Source organism: Leucoraja erinacea, chromosome 38 (genome assembly GCF_028641065.1).
Source record: "Leucoraja erinacea ecotype New England chromosome 38, Leri_hhj_1, whole genome shotgun sequence".
Classification (NCBI taxonomy): domain Eukaryota; kingdom Metazoa; phylum Chordata; class Chondrichthyes; order Rajiformes; family Rajidae; genus Leucoraja; species Leucoraja erinaceus.
In genome coordinates this window covers 774,722-798,326 of record NC_073414.1, presented here as the reverse complement: position 1 = coordinate 798,326, position 23,605 = coordinate 774,722, and the positions used below count along the sequence as shown (strand labels likewise).

At 52.7% G+C, this 23,605-nt stretch overlaps 1 protein-coding gene across 1 annotated transcript; it reads right to left on the bottom strand.

Annotated features, from left to right (window-relative positions):
- Positions 1 to 46: 46 nt before the first annotated feature.
- On the bottom strand, positions 47 to 22,308 carry LOC129714078 (EH domain-containing protein 2-like). The gene is made up of 5 exons (XM_055663543.1): positions 21,703 to 22,308; positions 14,415 to 14,512; positions 8,093 to 8,505; positions 2,846 to 3,010; positions 47 to 2,457 (listed from the first exon to the last, which is right to left on the bottom strand). Exons 1-5 carry the CDS (start codon positions 22,098 to 22,100, stop codon positions 1,921 to 1,923), a joined length of 1,611 nt encoding a protein of 536 aa, XP_055519518.1. The 5' UTR covers positions 22,101 to 22,308; the 3' UTR covers positions 47 to 1,920.
- Positions 22,309 to 23,605: the final 1,297 nt, after the last annotated feature.

Here is a 23,605-nt window from a genome sequence, read left to right as displayed (position 1 = left end):
CAGTGATCAGTGGTCAGGAGAGGGACAAACAAAGGCGACACAAAGCTGCTGGGCACGGCTTGCTTTATTTCAGAATCTGAATGAGGAAAGACAGGTCGTACATCACAATAGCAGAACAAATAATAAACTTTATAAAGTCAGGACAGAGCCACAATATCCATCAGCCCGTGAGCAGTGAGGGAAATATAATCTGTTGCTTGGTAACATGTTTAACCTGACTGTTGGCAGTCCAGCATCTTGCTGGTTTAGATTATTATTGTCACGTTTACCGAGGTACAGCGAAAAGCTTGGTGTTGCATGCTATCCAATCAGGTCATATACACTGCACATAAATACAATCAGGTCAAACTCCAGTACAATCGGTAGGGCAAAGGGGGAAGATTCAGAGTGCAAAATATAGTTCCCAGCATTGCCATTCTCCTTTTCACCATGGCTAACCCTCTAGGAATTAGTGACTCAAATACAGGAAGGCAGAGAGAACAAGAGGGGAGGGAGCAAGAGGGCAGAGGGGGAGTGAGGGGAGGGGGTGTGAGGGGAGGGGAGTGAGGAGAGGGGGAGAGGGGGAGTGAGGGGAGGGACTATGACCATATAGCAGACAGACAGACAGACAGACAGACAGACAGACAGACAGACAGACAGACAGACAGACCTGAAAAGAAGTTTAACTGCATGAAATTCCATAATGTGTTTCTACACAGCAACAGATTCTGGCACTTTAAGGCTGGATACTTGGTCAGAATATATTCTTATCAAAGCGGGTGGAGCTAAGGTGCGTAAAGATACTGACCCTTGGCTTCAGGGTGGAATTACAAGCAAGGGCCGAGCTACTGAGTCTTGAGCAAAGGAGACAGGAGACAATTCAAGCATTGGCAGTGAACTTAATTATTAAACAGTTAATAAAAACAGACCATGTTGGTGATACTCAGCAGATCAGGCAGCATTTGTGGAGAGAGAAGCAGGAGCAACATCTCAGGCTGATGGTTTTGCAACAGAGAGTTGTGCAGAAGGTGACTGGTCTGAAACATCACCTGCTGGAGCCGGGTGCTGGCATTATTCCCAACATTTTCCATATCTATGGAGAAACCAGGAACTACAGATGCTGATTATACACAAAGGGACACAGAGTGCTGGAGTAACTCAGCGGGTCAGGCAGCATCTGTGGAGAACATGGATAGGTGACCTTTCACCAAAGAAGGAGCATGACCTAACATATCACCCATCCATGTCCTTCAGAGATGCTGCCTGACCCGCTGAGTTACTCCAGCACTCTGTGTCTTTTCCATTTCCAGCGATATTCTGGTCTTGTGTCAACACGTAATCTTGGTCTGGTCCAAACACAGATGAGGCAATGGACGAGACGAGGGGAGGGGCGAGGGGAGATGAGGCGAGGGGAGATGAGGCGAGGGGAGATGAGGGGTGCGGAGATGAGGCGAGGGGAGATGAGGCGAGGGGAGATGAGGTCACCTCCCTCTGAGTGAGGATCATGGTTCATCATCCTGGCCTGGTGATGAACTGTCCAGTTACTGGCCGGCTGAAGGCTACACTGGGGGATATCTTGGTTTGGGAGCTGCGGCCTGATCTGCTCAAGTAGATCAGGCCTTTAGATCGGCTCCTGGGAGATTGGAATCAATTGGAAATTCGTGGAAGACTATTGTTGCCAGGGAATGCAGGGGAACCTTTGTTGAGAAGCTGAGGTGGTCTCGGGAGGGTGGAGGGGGGTGAAAGGCAGCCTTATCCTCTGCACCAAAGTCTCCCGTGGACGGGTGGACGTCATGGTCATGGGACAGTTTGGGGTCAGCGCCAATCAACATAAACCAGGGGAGTCATTTGCCAACGACCAAGGCCCAGCCCCTTCCCCCCCTCCCCCTTCCCCCGACTCCTGGGCAAGAGTCCGCGGCCTCTGTGGCACAGCTCGTGGCGTTACTCTACCGATCCCACCTGCCTCCTCTTGGATGGGGGCACCAGGTAACCCGGCAACTGGCTGGGCAGCCCATGGCCATCCAGCTTGACCTCGATGAGGTGGCTGGCCAGAGCAAACTCCTCATCGTCCAGCATGCCATCCTTGTCCACGTCTGAGAGCTTCCAGATCTTCCCCAGGACAGAGTTGGGCAACTTGGTGGTGATCATCCAATTCTTGGCCTTCACACCGTTGATCTTGCCATCAGTGGGAGACAGGTTGTAGAAGATCTCATCGTACTTGGGCTTGTCTTTGGTGACAACCCACTCATCATCCTCGCCCACCTCGTACGCCCCGTCACACATGCCCTCGATGAACGGCCCGTTGGACGTCCCATCAAAGGCTCCACCGTGCACCATCTGCTCTGGCATCTCCAGCTCTTCCTGCCGTACAAGGGGCATCAGCTTGGCGATCTCATATGTCATCATGTCATCCAGTGCCTCCAGCATCTTGGGCTTCAGCGCTGGGAACTTGGTGAAATCGTGGACCATCAGCTGCTCCTGGAAGGACACAGGTTGTCAGTCTTGCCCCAACTCCTCACCACAGCACCACGCTGTCCCAATACTAACTCCTCCCCACCTCACACCTACCCTGGTTTGTGTGCAACACATCAGTAGTGCAGCGGGTATCAATCAATCACCCGTTCTCACTAGTTCTACATTATTCCACTTCCCCATCCACACTTGGGGCAGTTTACAGAGGGCCAATTAACATACAAACCTGCATGCCTTTGAGAAACCGGAGCACCCGGAGAAAACCCATGCAGTCACAGGGAGAAAGTGCAAACTCCACACGGACAGCACCCGAGGTCAGGATTGAAATTGGGTCACTGGCGTTGTGAGGCAGCGGCACTACCCGCTGCACTGCCATTAGCCGCTCCGCACTCACCTGCATTTTGTTTAAGTCTGGAAAGTCTCCGGGAGAGATATGATGCTCCAACTGGATCTTGGCAAAGATCTGTCCCAGTTTTAAGATCAGCTGCTTCTTCTTGTTCTCCTTGCCAAACACCGAGGGCATTTCCTTCTTGAGGTAGCTCATGATGTAGGCGTGGACCTGAGGAGAGTCACAGATTCATTGGTAGACAATGGGTCTGAGCAGAGGATGGAGACCAATCGTCTGAATCAACAACCCAGTTCCCCACAGCAGTAAAACCCAAGGAACCGATTGTTGACTTTAGAAGCTGTGGCTCCACAAACCTGAGAGTCAGCAATTATAGCTTCGTGGGCAGACATCTCTCTGAACATTATGATGCAATCATAAAAAAGCCCATCAACGCCTCTACTTTCGTAGATCCTTGAGGTTTGGTGTGTCGACAAATACCCTCTACACGATCTACAGGTCTACGGTGAAGATCACACTGACTACTTGCATCACTGCCTGGTTCAGCAACAAAGGAAATGACAGAGTGTTGGTACTGCCCAGTCCATCACAGGTACTGACCTCCCCACCATCTACAGGAGGCGCTGCCAGCATTATCAGCCCCACTCCCCCCATTCTAACCCTTATCCACACATTCGGGGGAAGTGTTACGTTTAACTTTAGGTTTATTATTGTCACGTGTACAATGAAAACGTTTGTATTGCACGCTATCCAATCTACTTGTAATACTATACATTTACAAATAACTAACTTGCCTGTAGGGAGGGGTGCTGGGAGAGAGAATGGGTCACTGGGGAATTAGTTTGGGAATGGGACTGATGGAGTTGGTCCAAGGGCTGGCAGGGATTTGGTGGGCTGAATGGCCTCCAGTGTAGTGGGGAGATGTAAGCTCATGGTTGCCATGTTACCCATCCATGTTGTCCACAGATGCTGCCTGACCCACTGAGTTACTCCAGCACTCTGCAGTAAAGCACTAACGAGAGGAGACGTGTGAGAGGCTATGGGTTAACGCAGTCTCTCTCGAAGGGAAGTCTGAACTTGCCCTGGATTACATTGCTGGCACTGTGACAGCAATGTGAGAGATCGCAGGGTCTGTAGTCGCTGCAGCTGGAACCGAGCATCGACAATAAACCGCAAGTAGCTAGTGTTTGCGGGCTGTTTTACGTTGCCATGGAGACTGAAGCATTTGGAAAGGTTTGAGTTGTATAGAGTCGGTGTTGAGCCAGACGGGGAGTGGGCCACACAGCTCACCCGTTGGAGGGGAGACAGTCGCCGGAGTGAATGCAACGCTCACCAGGAGATTCCATAAACAAGCACGGTTGGAAACATAATGGGACAATGTGATCGAACATAGAACTGTGAAGATACGCACAGAGTGCTGGAGTAACTCAGCGGGTCACAGCAGTGGAGAACATGGATAGGTGACGTTTCACAGAGTGCTGGGTAACTCAGCGGGTCAGGCAGCATCTGTGGAGAACATGGATAGGTGACGTTTCACAGAGTGCTGGAGTAACTCAGCGGGTCAGGCAGCATCTGTGGAGAACATGGATAGGTGACGTTTCACAGAGTGCTGGAGTAACCCAGCGGGTCAGGCAGCATCTGTGGAGAACATGGATAGGTGACATTTCACAGAGTGCTGGAGTAACTCAGCGGGTCAGGCAGCATCTGTGGAGAACATGGATAGGTGACGTTTCTGGTCGAGAGAAACATCACCTATTCCTTTTCTCCACAGATGCTGCCTGACCCGCTGAGTTACTCCACCATTTTGTATCTTCTTTGTATATTCTAAACCAACATTTCCTACACATAGAACAATGTAGTGCAGGAAAAGGCCCTTCGGCCCACAATGTCTGTACTCAACTATTGCCTGCACATGATCCATATCCCTGCACTTCCAAAAGCCTCTTAAACACCACTCTGGTCTCTGCCCCCACCCCCTCCCCCAACAGCACCTTCCAGGCACCCACCACCCTCTGCCTCGCTCATCTCCCTTAAACCTGGCATCTCTCACATTATAGCTGTGCCCTCTAGTCTGTGACGTTTCCACTCTGGGAGAAGGTTCTGTGTCTACCCTGTCTACACCTCTCATCATTCTCTCAGCTCTCCCGACCGTCAACCTCTGATTAGACAGTTAGAAGAAGCAGTGACCATGAGTGATAGTATCAGCAAACTCCTTGTGAGGGAATTACGTCAATTGCTAATTAGTGCATGAATGCAAAAGGATTAGGGATATCATGTATGATGCATGAATAGGCTTGATGGGCCGAATGGCAGAAGGTTGGAGTAAAGGGCAGAGATAAAAGCAGACGGGGGAGAGGGGGGAGACGGGGCAGTGTGTCGGCACAGTCAGAGTTTTGATTCTAAACGGAAACTGGACAAGGCTCCCCGCTGTCCATCACAGCTTCATCCATCAAACTGCTGGCGAGGAACATCTTCAATACCTAACCTGCCAAATAATTTATGATAAATTTTCAATCTTTAAAGAATAAAGGTTGAAGAGCACGAGGAATGTTTTCACAGATAAACTTTTCCTGTTTCATTTCATGTTAGGTCTGAGGCATGAAGTTGGCACAGTGGCGCAGCGGGTAGTGTTGCTGCTTCACAGTGCCAGAGGCCCGGGTTCGATCCTGACTATGGGTGCTGTCTGTGAGGAGTTTGCATGTTCCCCCCGTGACCACACAGTGATGTTCTATAAACTGGGACACATGCTGGCAGAGGAGGAGTAGTTTACCCTGGTATTGTGGCTGTATTATTGTTGAACTAGAGCCTAGGAAAGCTAAGGGCCCACAGTAACGCTAAACTTGTCTGGTATTTCTTAGCGCCTGCCACTCGGCAGTGACTGAGGATTCCTGAACCAGTTAATGCTTTAACCAGTCACACCCAGCCCCCGCTTCACACAGGATGCAAGCGGGGAGGAAGAAAGGGGAATGTCGGCACAAATATTCACTGATGAGTGTGTGTGGTCGGCAGCACAGAGCATTCCCCCCCCACCCGCTCTGGGACTGTGGTCTAGGAATAGAACAGAGGGTGTGGACCATCCTAGTGGGATAAACACTCCTGGAAATTATTCTCCCAGATGTTGTGTACTGACGACAGTTAACACAAAACAGTGCAGCGCAGTAACAGGCCCTTCAGCCCACAATGTCCATGCTGTACATGAGCCCAACTCATCTCCTCTGCTTGCACGTGATTCATATCCCTCCATTCCCTGCAAATCCATGTGCCTGTCTAAAGAGCCTCTTATACACCACTGTCATATCTGCCTCCTCCACCACCACCCCTGGCAGCGCGTTCCAGGCACCCACCACCCTCTGTGTAAAACAACCTGCCCCACACATCTCCTTCAAACATTTTGGCATTTCTGTCTCTGCCTCTTATCATGCCTATCAGGGCCCCCATCGACCTCCCACACTCCCAGCTGGGGAGATGTGTATAGACGTGTGTGTGTGTGTGTGTGTGTGTGTGTGTGTGTGTGTGTGTGTGTGTGTGTGTGTGTGTGTGTGTGTGTGTGTGGGTGTGTGTGTGTGTGTGTGCGTGTGTGTGTGTGTGCGCATATATGTAGATGTGTAGGTATGTGCATGTACATACACCTGCACATACATACAGATAGATGAACGGAGACGTGAGCGTGAGAGAGGGGTGCAGAGTGAGGGCGAGCGTGCGAGTGCGTGTGTCTGAGGGTGTGCGAACTACACACCCAAGCACAGAAACAGTCCCTTCGGCCCACAATGTCCGTGCCACATTGGAAACTAGGCTGTGCACAGAGTGCTGGAGTAACTCAGCGGGTCAGGCAGCATCTGTGGAGAACATGGATAGGTGACGTTTCACAGAGTGCTGGAGTAACTCAGCAGGTCAGGCAGCATCTGTGGAGAACATGAGGCAGCATCTGTGGAGAACATGGATAGGTGACGTTTCACAAAGTGCTGGAGTAACTCAGCGGGTCAGGCAGCATCTGTGGAGAACATGGATAGGTGATATTTCGGGTAGGGACCCTTCTTCAGTCTTACCCCATAACTCTCAGTCTGAAGAAGGGTGCTGACACAAACGTCACCTATCCATGTTCTCCAGAGAAGCTGCCTACCCTGCTGAGTTACTCCAGCACTCTGCATCATTTTTTAGTAAACCATCTGCAGTTCCTGTGTCAACATCAGGCTGTGAAGCCCACCATTGGTGGGACAGCCATGGTGGTTCCGTCTGGAACATCCCTCGTGTGAGAGGGGACAAAGGGAGGTAGCATCTGATCCAACATCTACACCAATGCAATGAGGTGTTTCAAACATGGAAAACACAAGGAAGTGGCGAATTTCAACCTTGATTCCCTGACATCATTGACAGCAAAGTCAAGTGAAATAAACAGGAGAGTTACACTTCCCATATCTCTGCTGAGACCATCCCAGAAGATTGGAATGGCACGGTGACAGATACAGAGACAGATCCTAGTATCAACACAAATAAACACTACCTTATCAGGACCGAGATATGTTAGTGTTGGCTCCTGTAAAATCCTGGATACAGTTCAATGTGATCACAGTCGATGGGTAAAGATAAACAAAAAGGCCATGAAAGGGTCAGCAATGTGAAGATCAACTCATTGTATGAACAGGACAATATGGTCTCTGTAACAACAAGGAACTGCAGATGTGGCTTGTACCAAAGAAAGACACAAAATGCTGGAGTATCTCAGGTGTGTGTGTCAGGGTGTGTGTGTGTCAGGGTGTGGTGGTGTGTGTGTGTCAGGGTGTGTGTCAGGATGTGTGTGTCAGGGTGTGTGTGTCTGGGTGTCTGTGCCAGGGTGTGTGTCAGGGTGTGTGTGTGTCAGGGTGTGTGTCAGGGTGTGTGTGTCATGTGTGTGTGTGTCAGGGTGTGTGTGTGTGTGTCAGGGTGTGTGTGTGTGTGTGTGTGTGTGTCAGTGTGTGTGTGTCAGGGCCTGTGTGTGTGCGTGTGTGTGTGTGTGTGTGGGTGTGTGTGTGTCAGTGTGTGTGTGTCAGCGTGTGTGTGTCAGGGTGTGTGTGTCAGGGTGTGTGTGTCAGGGTGTGTGTGTCAGGGGTGTGTGTCAGGGCCTGTGTGTCTGGGCCTGTCTGTGCCAGGGTGTGTGTCAGGATGTGTGTGTGTGCCCACCGCATGTGTGTCACCCCCTGAGGATGTGTCCACCCTGCCTCCTGAGTATGGCCCCCCCCCCCCCCCAGTGTGTGCCCACCCCCCCACCCTCTCACCCCCCCCCCACCATCTCACCCCCACCACCCCCCCCCCACTCACCCTCACGAGCCGTGCTCTCTTCACCAGATCGTTGAGTTTGCGCAGGGCAGCATTCCTGGGCAGGTTCTGTAGATCCTGGAAGAGGTCTTGTTCCTCCAGCTCAAACAGCTTCCTGTTGCTGGAGATGAGCAGCGGCTCAGACCAGAAGGAGCCGATGTAGACGCGGAGAACCTCGGGAGTGTTGACCACCTTTCCCAGGGACCACATGAGTGCCCCGTACACCCGCATCAGTTGTTGTGTATCCACCTGGTCAGCCTTGTTCAGCACCACCCTGATCTTGTCCTCGTTGCCTTTCAGAGCTCGGATGGCCTCTGAAAACTCATCGGAGATCTCCAGTTTGTGGGCGTCGAACAGGAGGATGATGCGGTCTACACGCTCAGCAAACCACTGCAGAACGGCAGGGAAGTCGTAGCCTGCAATGTAGGAGAGGTTCAGACACTTGTACCCATTGCTACCGACCCCAGCACACTGACCCAGCACACTGACCCATGGGACCGACCCCACCACACTGACCCATGGACCCGACCCCACCACACTGACCCATGGGACTGACCCCACCACACTGACCCATGGACCCGACCCCACCACACTGATCCATGGGTCTGACCCCACCACACTGACCCATGGGACACTGACCCATGGGACTGACCCCACCACACTGACCCATGGGACCGACCCGACCCCACCACACTGCTCCATGCGTCGGACCCGACCACACCGACACTAACGGATGGGACGGACCCGACCCCACCACACTGACCCATGGGACTGACCCCACCACACTGACCCATGGGACTGACCCAACCCCACCACACTGACCCATGGGACCAACCCGACCCCACCACACTGACCCATGGGACCTGACCCCACCCCCACACTGACCCATGGGACTGACCCGACCCCACCACACTGACCCATGGACCCGACCCCACCACACTGACCCATGGGACCGACCCGACCCCACCACACTGACCCATGGGGACTGACCCCCACCACACTGACCCATGGGACTGACCCGACCCACCACACTGACCCATGGACCCGACCCCACCACACTGACCCATGGGACTGACCCGACCCCACCACACTGACCCATGGACCCGACCCCACCACACTGACCCATGGGTCTGGCCCCACCACACTGACCCATGGACCCGACCCCACCACACTGACCCATGGGACTGACCCCACCACACTGACCCATGGGCCTGGCCCCACCACACTGACCCATGGACCCGACCCCACCACACTGACCCATGGGACCGACCCGACCCCACCACACTGACCCATGGGAGGCAACAACAGGGTAGACAGTCACAACCTTTTTACCCAGGGTGGACATTTCAAAGACTCGAGGTCATAGCTTAAGGTGAGAGGGCAAAGTGTAAAGGAGATGTGTGGGGCAGGTTGTTTTACACAGAGGGTGGTGGGTGCCTGGAACATGCTGCCAGGGGTGGTGGTGGAGGCAAATATGATAGTGGTGTTTAAGAGATTTTTAGATATGCAGGGAAGAGATGGATATGGAATATGGGCAGGGGTGGACATTGTGGGCTGAAGGGCCTGTTTCTGTACTGTACTGTTCTATGTTCTGTAATCAGATCCCAGTCAGTGAAGCCGGACTGCATCGTAGGGCATGTAATAGGCGCTACTATGTTCTTTTGTTCATGACTCAAAGATGAAGTGCAACACATCTGTCTGGGAGCAGAACATCTGCATAAGGGCGGGCGGCACCCTGGTGCAGTGGTTAGAGCTGTTGTCTCACAATGCTATTCACCCCGGATTAGATCCTGAACCTGGCTGCTGTCTGTGTGGAGTTTGCACGTTCTCCCTGTGACCGCGTGGGTTTCACCCGGGTGCTCCGGTTAACTCCCACATCCCAATGACGTGCAGGTTTATAGGCTAATTGGCTTTTGTAAATTGTCCCTAGTGTGCAGGAAGTGGATGAGAAAGTGGGATAACATAGAACGGGTGATCGATGGTCGGTGTGGACTCAGTGGAACAAAGTGCCTGTTTCCTTGCTGTATCACTAAACTAAACAGTCTCCCCTCAGCAACTCTGGCACCACCAATGTCGGGAACATAGGTTTGTGCTTGCAGCCTCCTTACATAACACAATATTAGCCACACTCTGGTCTCTGGCACCTCTCCCATGAATAAAAATGATGCAGTTATCTCTAAAGGAAGACTCAGTGTGCTGGAGTAACTCAGCGGGTCAGGCAGCATCTGTGGAGAACATGGATAGGTGACGTTTCACAGAGTGCTGGAGTAACTCAGTGGGTCAGGCAGCATCTGTGGAGAACATGGATAGGTGACGTTTCACAGAGTGCTGGAGTAACTCAGTGGGTCAGGCAGCATCTGTGGAGAACATGGATAGGTGACGTTTCACAGAGTGCTGGAGTAACTCAGCGGGTCAGGCAGCATCTGTGGAGAACATGGATAGGTGACGTTTCACAGAGTGCTGGAGTAACTCAGCGGGTCAGGCAGCATCTGTGGAGAACATGGATAGGGTCCCAGAACACGTTTCACAGAGTGCTGGAGTAACTCAGTGGGTCAGGCAGCATCTGTGGAGAACATGGATAGGTGACGTTTCACAGAGTGCTGGAGTAACTCAGTGGGTCAGGCAGCATCTGTGGAGAACATGGATAGGTTCCCAGAACACACTTGACCAGCGACTGAAAGTTTATCCACCTCGACCGTAGCATTCTTCTTGTGGCGATGCTCCAATATTCGCTGGTCATTTCCTGTAATGACTAGTCTGAAGATAGCCAGCGCTTCCTTTATTGTTACAAGGATCAGCTTCAGGATATCTATCACTGCTCCGTCTGTTCGCTGGTCTCCAGCTTCCACCACCTTCTCCAGAGTAAACACACCCAAGAAGTATTCACAGCGCCAGAGGCCCGGGATCGATCCTGACCTCGGCTGCTGTCTGTATGGAGTTTGCACGTTCTCCATGTGACACTGTTGGTTTTCTCCGGGTTTCCTCCCACATCCCAAAGACGTGCAAGTTTGTAGGTTAACTGTCCCTCTGTAAATTGCCCCTAGTGTGTAGGGAGTGGATGAGCAAGTGGGATAACATAGAACTAATGTGAACGGGAGATCGATGGTCAACGTGGAGGGTTTCACGGCTGTATCTCCACACTTAAATAACATAACAAAGGTGAACCCTTGTCCATCTCCCACAGACCCATACATAGATGACTGCAGAACAGCTTCTATTCTCACCCCAATTTCCCAAATTATATATTGAACCTTTCATGAATCTTCATGACCTTTAGACCCACAGACAGATGGGAATGTGGACAGCACAGCCACGGTGGGCCGAAGGGCCTGTTCCTATCCTGCCTGTTCTATGTTGTAGGAGATGCAGAGAGACCATTGGCAAGAGGTGGAGGAAGGAGTAAATCTATGCCTCGTAAAGTCCGTGTTGGAAGCAACAGGAGCCAGAAGTGTTTCATCCAGGTTGGCCAGAGGCATCACAAATCAGGTGGAGATGTATCTGTCCCTGTGTGTTTAACCGAGGTCCCCATCTCTGCTCCTCACCCTCACCAGCCTCCTATCCTACACACACCCTCTCCAAGACACCATTCATGTGCTGGGACACCAGTCTAACGTGCTCTACAATGAAACAGCTGCCACCTCCACAGCTAAAACCTCTAGTCTGGCTGAACATGCTCCGTATCCTCTATTCTGTCTGTCTGTCCAAGTTGTGTAAACACTCGCCCCGCTGCCTCGTTCTAACTGCGGCATTAGAGGGAGGGTGGCCCCCTGGTCAGGAGGGGTCTGGATCAGAGACTGATAAACTCCAGGGGTCATTAAGGCAGACCCTCACTCAGTGGCCCTCTACACCACCCGAGCGAGATGCTTTTCCTGTCTTTGCTCAGACGTGTCGGCCTTCGCCTGCACAAGACACACAACCTCATGCCTTGAATTCCTGCTACAAGTCTCGGCCAGTAACGGGACAGACAGGGCTGCCGACTGTAGACGGGACGTGGCACGAGCAGCATTAATGGCTCCTGAACACTGAGTGACAGATGAGGCTAAAGGCAGCCAAGCGAAGCGGCAACAACACAAACACCAGCCTAGATCTGCGCTGCAGATCCAACAAAGGCTTTTCCGTTGTTTATCTTACGCACAGGATGCCCTGAACAAAGAGCAAGCTGTCGATTTAACTCCAAACTCAACACAGACCCAGGGTCCTGCCCTACTCTACAAAGACCTGCACTGTGAAAGCAGATTACTGTGCATCTGGCAGGCGAGAGGAGGGCATCCACTGTCCTCTAACCCTTAACCCTAACCCAGCACATGTGGCCCACAGTAAAATATTCCAGTGGGGCCGTGTATACAGTGGGGCTGTGTACTGTAGTGGGGCTGTGTACTGTACATAGGGGCTGTGTACTGTAGTGGGGCCGTGTACTGTAGTGGGGCTGTGTACTGTAGTGGGGCTGTGTACTGTACAGTGGGGCCGTGTACTGTACAGTGGGGCTGTGTGCTGTACAGTGGGGCTGTGTACTGTACATTGGGGCTGTGTATACAATGGGGCGGTGTATACAGTGGGGCTGTACTGTACAGTGGGGCTGTGTACTGTACAGTGGGGCTGTGTACTGTACAGTGGGGCTGTGTACTGTAGTGGGGCTGTGTACTGTACTGTGTACATTGGGGCTGTGTACTGTAGTGGGCTGTGTACTGTATGGGGTGTGTGTACTGTACAGTGGGGCTGTGTACTGTAGTGGGCTGTGTACTGTAGTGGGGCTGTGTACTGTACAGTGGGGCTGTGTACTGTAGTGGGGCTGTGTACTGTAGTGGGGCTGTGTACTGTACAGTGGGGCTGTGTATACAGTAGTGGGCTGTGGGCTGTGTACTGTAGGGGGCTGTGTACTGTACAGTGGGGGCTGTGTACTGTACAGTGGGGCTGTGTACTGTACAGTGGGGCTGTGTACTGTACAGTGGGGCTGTGTACTGTAGTGGGGTGTACTGTAGTGGGCTGTGTACTGTACAGTGGGGCTGTGTACTGTACAGTGGGGCTGTGTACTGTACAGTGGGGCTGTGTACTGTACAGTGGGGCTGTGTACTGTAGTGGGCTGTGTACTGTACAGTGGGGCTGTGTATACAGTGGGGCTGTACTGTACAGTGGGGCTGTGTACTGTACAGTGGGGCTGTGTACTGTACAGTGGGGCTGTGTATACAGTGGGGCTGTGTACTACAGTGGGGCTGTGTACTGTGGGGGCTGGGTACTGTAGTGGTACTGTGGACTGTAGTGGGGCTGTGTATACAGTGGGGCTGTGTACTACAGTGGGGCTGTGTACTGTAGTGGGGCTGTGTACTGTACAGTGGGGCTGTGTACTGTACAGTGGGGCTGTGTACTGTACAGTGGGGCTGTGTACTGTACAGTGGGGCCGTGTGCTGTACAGTGGGGCCGTGTGCTGTACAGTGGGGCTGTGGACTGTACAGTGGGGCTGTGTATACTGCTGTGTACTGTACAGTGGGGCTGTGTATACAGTGGGGCCGTGTACTGTACAGTGGGGCTGTGTATACAGTGGGGCCGTGTGCTGTACAGTGCGATGTCACCCTGACAGTAAGAGATTACTCACATTGTGACAAGCCCAGGCTAATTGCCTCACTGTTTGATGCTCTAACAGTTTTAAGATAATTGAGGGATGCAGGGAAAGTGATTACAAGTAAACCTGTTGAAACCGAGCAGATTATGGGGAGAAGGTGGAAAGATGAGGTAGAGAGAGAAAAATGGAGCAGGCGTCTCCTATGTCTTATGATCAAAGGGCCGATTGGCCTCTTCCTGCTTCCTGCAAGAACTTCTATGTTCTTGTGAAGAGTTCCTTATTGATTAATAGTGGATCTGTTCCACTACTTGCAGGAATGTTTTTATTTTCAATGAGCTTGTGATTCTGTTTATGAAATTAACTCCTTTCTTGAGCCAGAATATGGATCACAAGATCAGCTGACTGCAAGACAACATCTCTGCATAATGCTCCATTGTGGAGCGGGGGGGGGGTGGAGTGGGATGGAGTGGAGTGGGGCGGGGGGGACATTGTGGAGATGGAGCGGAGTGGAGTGGGACATAGTGGAGGGGGGGGACATTGTGGAGTGGGGGGGAGTAGAGTGGGATGGAGTGGAGTGGGGGGACATAGTGGAGCGGGGGGGACATTGTGGAGATGGGGGGGGGGTGTAGTGGGGGGGGGGGGGGGGGGGGGGAGTGGAGTGGAGTGGGGCGGGGGGGACATTGTGGAGATGGGGGGGGGGGGTGGAGCTGGGGGGGTGGGGCTGGCTGGGGGGGGGGGGGTGGGCGTGAGATCCCGGCTCGTTCTTACCTCTGCTCACACGCTGTTTGGCTCCGGACAGAATCCCAGGTGTGTCGATGATGCTGATACTCTGCAGCACCTGGTTGGGCAGCTGGGCACACGTCAACCTGTGTGACACGGTTACAGATCAACAAGCGGGTAGTGCCGCTACCTCACAGCACCAGAGACCCAGGTTCAATCCTGATCTCTGCTGCTGTCTGTGTGGAGTTTGCATGTTCTCCCTGTGACGGTGGGTTTCCTCCCAACATCCCAAAGGCGTGCAGGTTTATAGGTGAACCGGCCCTCTGTAAATTGTGCCTATTGTGTAGGGAGTGGATGAGAAAGCAGGATAACATAGAACTAGTGTGAATGGGCAGGTGCAGTGGGCAGGTGCTATAGACCTGCACGGGAAGGTAGACGCTCCCACCCCCATCAGTCTCGGGCAGATGGGGATCGTCAGCCTGGGAAGGCAGTCCATCTAGGAGAGGGAAAACTCTGATTTAAAACCTCCACTGCCTTGTGGCCATATCCAATCATGGAAAAGGCTCCAGGAATAAACCTCAAGAAAACCCGGAGTCGGATCCCCTAAGGCAGTTTGTCGTTGTGTACAACCTCGCTCTGGCAGCTCCTGCGATGGCCCTGGTGACAAACTGTAATGGCCTTGCTGTTCCTTTGGATCGATCAGTGACGTGGAGAGGGGGGACGTGCTGCATGGGCAACAGCCTGTCCTCCATATGACATCGATCGCCCAGGCTTGCATCTGACCAGGATGCATCACCCATGGTCAGTCATGACTGAGGGGGGGCCTAATACTACTAACAGTGAACGGGTGATCGATGGTCGGCATGGACTCGATGGGCCAAAGGGCCTGATTTCTAAACTAAACGTGGAGACTGGGTAATCTGACATCCCAGTGGGGATGAGCGGAGGTCAGACTGACAAATGCAGCAATGATAGATATCTGTATCTTAAACAAATAAGAACTGCACCATCCCAGTATTACTCAGGGTCCTAACCTCTCCCACACAAGCTGCTCCCCAGGGGAGCTCGTGATCCATGTGGTCCTGGGGCTGGAGGTGTTAGGACGGGTGACCCACAGAGGGAGTTCTGGGAAGGGAATTCCCGACTCGGGATACAGGATCTCCGGCACAGAGGTCAGGATTGGAGGACACGCAGGGGTCAGTGTGGGGTTACAGACAGGCTGGGGGTGGTTGAGAGATCAGCTTTATGGATCTGGGAGCTGCTCGTGGGGTCCAGGGTTAATGGGGTGAGGGGTGGAGAGTTTGAGGAGGCAACACAGGGAACTGCAGATGTGGGTTTACAAAAAAATGACACAATGTGCTGGAGTAACTCAGTGGGTCAGGCAGCATCTGTGGAGAACATGGATAGGTGACGTTTCACAGAGTGCTGGAGTAACTGAGCGGGTCAGGCAGCATCTGTGGAGAACTTGGATAGGTGACGTTTCACAGAGTGCTGGAGTAACTCAGCGGGTCAGGCAGCATCTGTGGAGAACATGGATAGGTGACGTTTCACAGAGTGCTGGAGTAACCAAGCTGGGTCAGGCAGCATCTGTGGAGAACATGGATAGGTGACGTTTCACAGAGTGCTGGAGTAACTCAGCGGGTCAGGCAGCATCTGTGGAGAACATGGATAGGTGACGTTTCACAGAGTGCTGGAGTAACTCAGCGGGTCAGGCAGCATCTGTGGAGCACATGGATAGGTGACGTTTCACAGAGTGCTGAGTAACTCAGCGGGTCAGGCAGCATCTGTGGAGAACATGGATAGGTGACGTTTCACAGAGTGCTGGAGTAACTCAGTGGGTCAGGCAGCATCTGTGGAGAACATGGATAGGTGACGTTTCACAGAGTGCTGGAGTAACTCAGCGGGTCAGGCAGCATCTGTGCAGAACATGGATAGGTGACGTTTCACAGAGTGCTTGAGTAACTCAGCGGGTCAGGCAGCATCTGTGGAGACCATGGATAGGTGACGTTTCACAGAGTGCTGGAGTAACTCAGCGGGTCAGGCAGCATCTGTGGAGAACATGGATAGGTGACGTTTTGTGTGGAGACCCTTCTTCAGACTACCTGCCCTCTGACCCATCTGTGTGTGGAGGTCTCTCGCGACAGATACCGGGGGCCGTGTGACAGGGGCTGGTCAGTCATTTGCTGAGAAGGGGAAAGGTACTACAGCAATGTTTAGCTTCTGTAGAATGGTCAGCTCCACCGCCACTGACCAGTTTCACAGCAGCGTGTGTCTGATGTGAGTAACCCATGGCGAGGGTCCAACCCCCCCCCCCCCCCCCCCCCCCCCCCCCCCCCGTCCTGGCTGGTTCTGACCCCCAACTTGTCTCTGTGAAACCTGGCAATGCTAGAACTTTCCTCAGCTCGTTCCCACAGCCACCAACTCTGAGCCTCAGCAAACTCCCACCGCAACGTTTGCCAGAACATTCTTGGCATAGCAGAGGCTGTAAATGTTATGATATCAAACTCATTCTACATTCTGGACTAATAAGGCAATCTCCTTCCCCAGTGAGGCCCCGGTAACTTTCCTGGATCCCATCTCTTTCAACATTCCTGATTTTCCTCACAACAGCGGGTCCACAAAGCCTTCTCACTAAATGCCGACAGCTCATTTTGTTTAAAATGTATCTTCTGGGACGTGGGTGGGATTGTTCCTTGTACATTGGCGCCATGTGTGTGGGGCCTGGAGCCTTTCAGCTTCAGTCACCGATGGGATATGGGGCATGGAGTCACGTGTTGGTCAGAGCGGATCGTTCCACAGATGTCCGTTACTGAGGTGTGACCGTCTCCCACCGCACCCACAGTGGTCATCTCCAAGGAAATAAGACACAGAGTGCTGGAGTAACTCAGCGGGTCAGGCAGCATCTGTGGAGAACATGGATAGGTGACGTTTCACAGAGTGCTGGAGTAACTCAGCGGGTCAGGCAGCATCTGTGGAGAACATGGATAGGTGACGTTTCACAGAGTGCTGGAGTAACTCAGCGGGTCAGGCAGCATCTGTGGAGAACATGGATAGGTGACGTTTCACAGAGTGCTGGAGTAACTCAGCGGGGTCAGGCAGCATCTGTGGAGAACGTGGATAGGTGACGTTTGGGTTCTGAAGAAGAGTCCCAAAATGTCACCTATCCGTTCTCCAGAGATGCTGCCTGACCCACCGAGTTACTCCAGCACATTGTGTCTTTTTTTTGTAAAACCAGCATCTACAGTTCCTTGCTTCTACAAAGGACGTTTAGAATTGCAGTCACTTCACGGACCATCCCTCAGGGTCAAGGGTGACTCCCGTTCAGAAGGTTCTGGGGTGTCCAATGAGGCCAATGTGTGTCATAGTGGGTTGTGGGGGCTGGAACGCACCAGCAGGGGTGGTGGGGGCTGAACGCAGTCTCCTAGCAGAGTAGTCCCATCCCCCCCCCCCCCCCTTCACTCATTGGCTGCAACAGGCTGGAATTGGAATCTATCATTCCCTCTCCACGTGACATCATTGTCTTTATTCCCTCAAATTATTTAATTACTTGTTGAGAATGTTCGTTCCACAGAGCAGAGGGGTGTGAGATTCAGCACATGTGTTTAGAATGTGAGGTGGTTTTAGGAGCAACATGTGTATCACCAGTGGACAGAGGTATGTAGTGAGGTGAATGGAACATGAGCCGTGTGGAGTTTATCTGAAGCATCTGGGGTACACTGGGTCACTGTTGGAGGTTTCAACAGGAACTATCACAGAGAGTGTAGACAGTATAGCACAGGAACAGGCCCTTCGGCCCACAATATCCGAGCTGTACACAATGCCAAATCTGCCTGCGCATGATCCATATCAAAGGTTTCAAAGATCTTTTATTGTCACATGTAGCATTTACCAGTGATATGCAAATTACCACATCCCTGCATATCCATGTGCCTAACTAAATGCCTCTTAAACGCCACTATCGAATCTGCCTCCACCACCACTACCCCCTGCAGCACGTTCCAGGCACCCACCGCCCTCTGTGTAAAATCTTGCCCCCGCACATCTCCTTTAAACTTTTCCCTTCTCATTTTAAACCTGTGCCTTCTAGTCTTTGACATTTTCACCCTGGAGAAACTGTCTACCCTATCTACACCTCTCACAATTGTATCTAATTGGCCCCTCAATGTGTGACACTACAGAGAAACAAGCCAAGTCTGTCCAAGCTCTTGCAGTTAATACCTTCTAATCCAGGCACCATCCAGGTAAACCCTCTACTCCCACACTGTCATGAGGCAACCACAACGGCACATAATACAAACCAAGATTTGCAAAGCTGCAAGCCGACCTCTTGACTTTTACGTTCAATGTTGCAACAAATGAAGGCAAGTGTGCCGCTCGCCTGCGTTACTCTACCTCCTTCTGTTGGCACTTGGTCATGGACCTTAAAATCCTTCTCGACTTCAACACTCTAAAGGGTCTTGCAATAAATTGTAGAAGCAAGTAACTGCTGAAGCTGGTATTCAAAAACAACAGACACAAAATGCTGGAGTAACTCAACAGGTCAGGCAGCATCTGTGGAGAACATGGATAGGTGACGTTTCACAGAGTGCAGGAGTAACTCAGCGGGTCAGGCAGCATCTGTGGAGAACATGGATAGGTGACGTTTCACAGAGTGCTGGAGTAACTCAGTGGGTCAGGCAGCATCTGTGGAGAACATGGATAGGTGACGTTTCACAGAGTGCTGGAGTAACTCAGCGGGTCAGGCAGCATCATCTGTGGAGAACATGGATAGGTGACGTTTCACAGAGTGCTGGAGTAACTCAGCGGGTCAGGCAGCATCTGTGGAGAACATGGATAGGTGACGTTTCGGGTCGAGACCCTTCTTCAGACTCATTAACTGTGGAACACCTGGTACTTGCTCTGATTAAACCCCATCTACTATTTCTCTCCCACATGTGCAATGAATATACATCCTGCTGTATACTTTGACAGCCTTCCTCACTGTCTTGAAATCCAACAATCTTTATGTTGTCTGCAAACTCACTAACGAACCTATCTACATTTTCATCGAAGTAATTTATAATATGTAGAGAGGTGCCAGCACTGGTTCATGCGGAACACCACTGGTCATAGACCTCCAGTCTGAATAACACAATCCTCTGTCTTCTGACTGGTAATTGAATAAATATTTGAAATGGAAAAAAATGCAGCAAGGAAAGAAATGGGAAGGGCTAAATTATTGGCTGCTTCAGAGAGATGATTGGCCCCTCTTGTGCTGTGGAATTCAATCATTCTCTTCTATAAATGGTTGACTAAACTGAGTTTTAAACTCTGGCAACGATAGTTGTCTTTAATCAGTCTTGTAAAAGGGTGGGGCATAGACAGAAACTGGCTGAGGAACACAGGGCCAGTAATGCATTGATCTTCACACAGTGGGTCTGGACATTGTGTGGGCAGCTGAATCACCAAGTGAGAAACCAACCCTCCAGATGACCACAGGACATCGGGGCAGGATGAGGCCATTCAGCCCATTGAGTCTACTCCACCATTCAATCATGCCTGATCTATTTTCCCCGAACAATCCCATTCTCCTGCCTTCTCCCCATTATCTTTGACGTCCTTACTAATCAAGAACCTGTTTAAAAATTAATCTGGCAATGAATTCCATAGATTCATCACCCACTGGCTAAAGAAACTCCTCCTCGTCGCCATTTTAAAGGTATGAGGCTTCCTTTTATTCTTGACTCTCCCGCAGGCCTTTCATTCATCCCTCCATCATCCTTCTGTATTCCATGTGCAGGAGTGTACCCGATCAGAGCAGGGTCAGCAGATTTAATGCCAACACCATCTGATGCTGACCCACCATCTGAGGTCGACATGCAACCAAGAACCACAACTCCCACCAACTACAATCAGTCTGAAGAAAAGTCCCAACCCAAAACATCACCTATCCATGTTCTCCACAGATGCTGCCTGACCCGCTGAGTTACTCCAGCACTCTGTGTCTTCTTTTGTAAACCAGCACTTGCTGTTCCTTGTTTCTAACCAGTCAGTGCACCATTTCAGTGCACAGGAGGCCATTCGACCCTTCATGCTTGAAAAGAGAGGTGGGGGCGGGATAATGCCTGGGAAATGATAGGTGGATACAGATGAGGAGTGATTGGCAGATGGGTGGAGTAAGTGTCTAAGGCTGGAGGTGAAAATAAGACAAATGGGCGTCAGATACAGAAAGAAGAGGAGTGAAATGTAAAGCTGGAGGGAGGGACATGGGTGGATGTTGGCAGGACTCGAGGAGTTCTGTAAGGAGAGGTTGGGCAGGCTAGGTCTTTGTTCCTTGAAACGCAGAGGATGAGGGGTGATCTTATAGAGATGTACAAGATTGTGAGGGGAATGGTTCGGGTCAATGCATAGTCTTTTTCTTGGGGAAGGGGAATCAAGAATCAGAGGGCGTGGCTTTAAGGTGAGGGGGGAAAGATTTTAACAGGAATCTGAGGGGTAACATTTTCACACAGAGGTGGTGGGTGTATGGAATGAGCTGCCAGAGGAGGTAGTTGAGGCAAGGGACTACCTTTAGACAGGTACATGGATAGGAACATTAGGAAATATGTTCCTAATGTTGGGCAAGTCCAGAACCAGGGGCCACAGTCTTAGAATAAAGGGAGGCCATTTAAGACTGAGGTGAGAAAAAACTTTTTCACCCAGTGAGTTGTGAATTTGTGGAATTCCCTGCCACAGAGGTCAGTGGAGGCCAAATCATTGGATGGATTTAAGAGAGAGTTAGATAGAGCTCTAGTGGCTAGTGGAGTCAAGGGATATGGGGAGAAGGCAGGCACGGGTTATTGATTGGGGACGATCAGCCATGATCACAATGAATAGAACTGGCTCGAAGGGCCGAATGCCCTCCTCCTGCACCCATTTTCTATGTCTATGTTTCTATTATTGGTTTAGAGGATGTGGGGCAATTGGGAGTTGATTAGATAATAGACAATAGGTGCAGGAGTAGGCCATTCGGCCCTTCGAGCCAGCACCGCCATTCAACGTGATCATGGCTGATCATCCACAATCAGTGCCCGATCCTGCCTTCTCCCCACATCCCTTGACTCCGCCATCTTTAAGAGCCCAATCTAACTCTCTCTTGAAAGCATCCAGAGAATTGGCTTCCACTGCCACAAATTCACAGCTCTCTGGGTGAGAGGGGCATCTTGTTGGCAGGAACGGGTTTAATGACGCCAGAGTGAAGAAGGTTTCGTTCACCAATGTACAAGGGGCCGAGTTGGCATCGCGGGATTAGCCCAGACTGCCGGCATAGACCAGATGGGCTGAAGGGCCGCTTCCCGCGGTGTCGACCCCGACTCACCTATTGAGGAAGGAATTTCCGAAGGGGTTGAGCTTCCGGAAGGGTTTGTTGGGGTCAACAATCAGCGCGTTTCCCGGGATGACGCCTTCCACCTCTCCGTGCATCACGGCGATGAAGGAGTCGGTGGTAGGTTCGGGCCCCACTCTGCTGCCGGGGAAATCCTCCTCCAGCAGGTACTGGATGAATGTGGTCTTCCCGGTGGAGTATTGACCCACCACCAGGATCATGGGCTTGTTGTCGAAGTCGGCGTCTTCCATGGCGGGCGAGTGGAAGTCGTGGAAGCGATAAAACTCCTCGAGTGGCAACAACTTGGATCGGTAGAGGAGCCGCAGCCCCTCCGTCACCGTGTGGATCTCCTCCGGGCTCTTCTTCTCCTGTTTCTTCATCCAGCTGAACATTGTGTTTTCGTGATGCCTCCAAACCCGACCCCGGGAACTAATCCGCACCTTCGGCGCTCGCTCGCTCGTTCCAACCCCGTCTCCCGCCGGCCACAAGTTGATGGACAAACGCAGGGAGTTGGATTGTGGAGAATGTTGTTGGGTTGATGAGCGGAGCCGTAGACTGACTGACAGAGAGAAATCCTCAACAACCTCCTCCTCCCCGTCCCCTCCTCCCCCCCCCCCCCGCCCCTCCCCGCCCTCCCACCCCCCCCACCCCCTCCCCCCCTCCCCTCCCCGTCCCCCCTCCCTCCGCCCCTCCCACCCCCTCCCCTCCCCTCCCCCCTCCCCCGTCCTCCCCCCTCCACCCCACCCCCCTCCCTCTCATCTCATCCCCCCCCCCATCCCCAATCCCCAGTCCATGAAATTCTCTCGCGCGCCATCCCGCCCTCCCCCGGGGCTCAAGTCAGGGCGCCGCACCCTGGGGGAGGGAGCGCCCAGTCCATGGAGGGGCGGTGAGGGAGCGCCGCGCCCGGGGAGGGGCGGTGAGGGAGCGCCGCGCTGGGGGAGTGAGGGAGCGCCGCGCTGGGGGAGGGGCGCCGAGGGGCGAGGGGCGGTGAGGGAGCGCCGCGCCGGGGGAGGGGCGGTGAGGGAGCGCCGCGCTGGGGGAGGGGCGGTGAGGGAGCGCCGCGCTGGGGGAGGGAGCGCCGCGGTGAGGGAGCGCCGCGATGTGGGAGGGGCGGTGAGGGAGCGCCGCGCTGGGGGAGGGGCGAGCCTGAGGGAGCGCCGCGATGTGGGAGGGGCGGGGAGGGAGCGCCGCGCTGGGGGAGGGAGCGCCGCGGTGAGGGAGCGCCGCGCTAGGGGAGGGGCGGTGAGGGAGCGCCGCGATACTGAGGGAGCGCCGCGATGTGGGAGGGGCGGTGAGGGAGCGCCGCGCTGGGGGATTTAAATGCTGTTTGCTTCTGTCTCTAGGATGTTCTATATGTTATACATTAAATGTTCTAAAACCCGCCACCGACTGACTGACAAACTTGTCCCACCCTGGGTAAAATATCCGTGCATTCTCTCCACATTCCCATCAACTCCCGCCCTCAGCGACCCCTCACCTGCACACGAGGGGCAATTTACAGAAACCAATTAACCTACAAACCTGCACGTCTTTGGGATGTGGGAGGAAACTGGAGCACCCGGAGAAACCCCACGCGGTCACAGGGAGAACTCCACAGACAGCACCCGTAGTCAGGATGAAACCCCTCTGGCGCTGTGAGGCAGCGGCCCGAAGATAAGGCACAAAAAGCTGGAGTAACTAACTCAGCGGGACAGGCAGCATCTCTGGTCCTGTGTTGCAGTTCCATGTACACCAGCAGAGGTCAGTGAGGCTCCAGCTGTTATGTGCTGGGACCTTGGCGAGATGCTTTGTGTGAATGGATTTAACATGAAAGTGAGTTCTGCAGAGACCCAGGCGAGGCGAGTGCTGCTGTAAAATGCCCCTTGGTCTAGATGGGGAGCAGAGGAGGGTGTGAGAC

Coding starts and splice junctions, on each gene's coding strand:
- LOC129714078 (XM_055663543.1), bottom strand. CDS start 22,100: ATGTTCAGCTGGATGAAGAAACAGGAGAAGAAGAGCCCGGAGGAGATC. Junction 3,011..8,092: donor AGAGAGCACGGCTCGTGAGG/GTGAGTGGGGGG, acceptor GACTCTCCTCAG/GTCCACGCCTACATCATGAG. Junction 2,458..2,845: donor CAGACTTAAACAAAATGCAG/GTGAGTGCGGAG, acceptor GTGTCCTTCCAG/GAGCAGCTGATGGTCCACGA.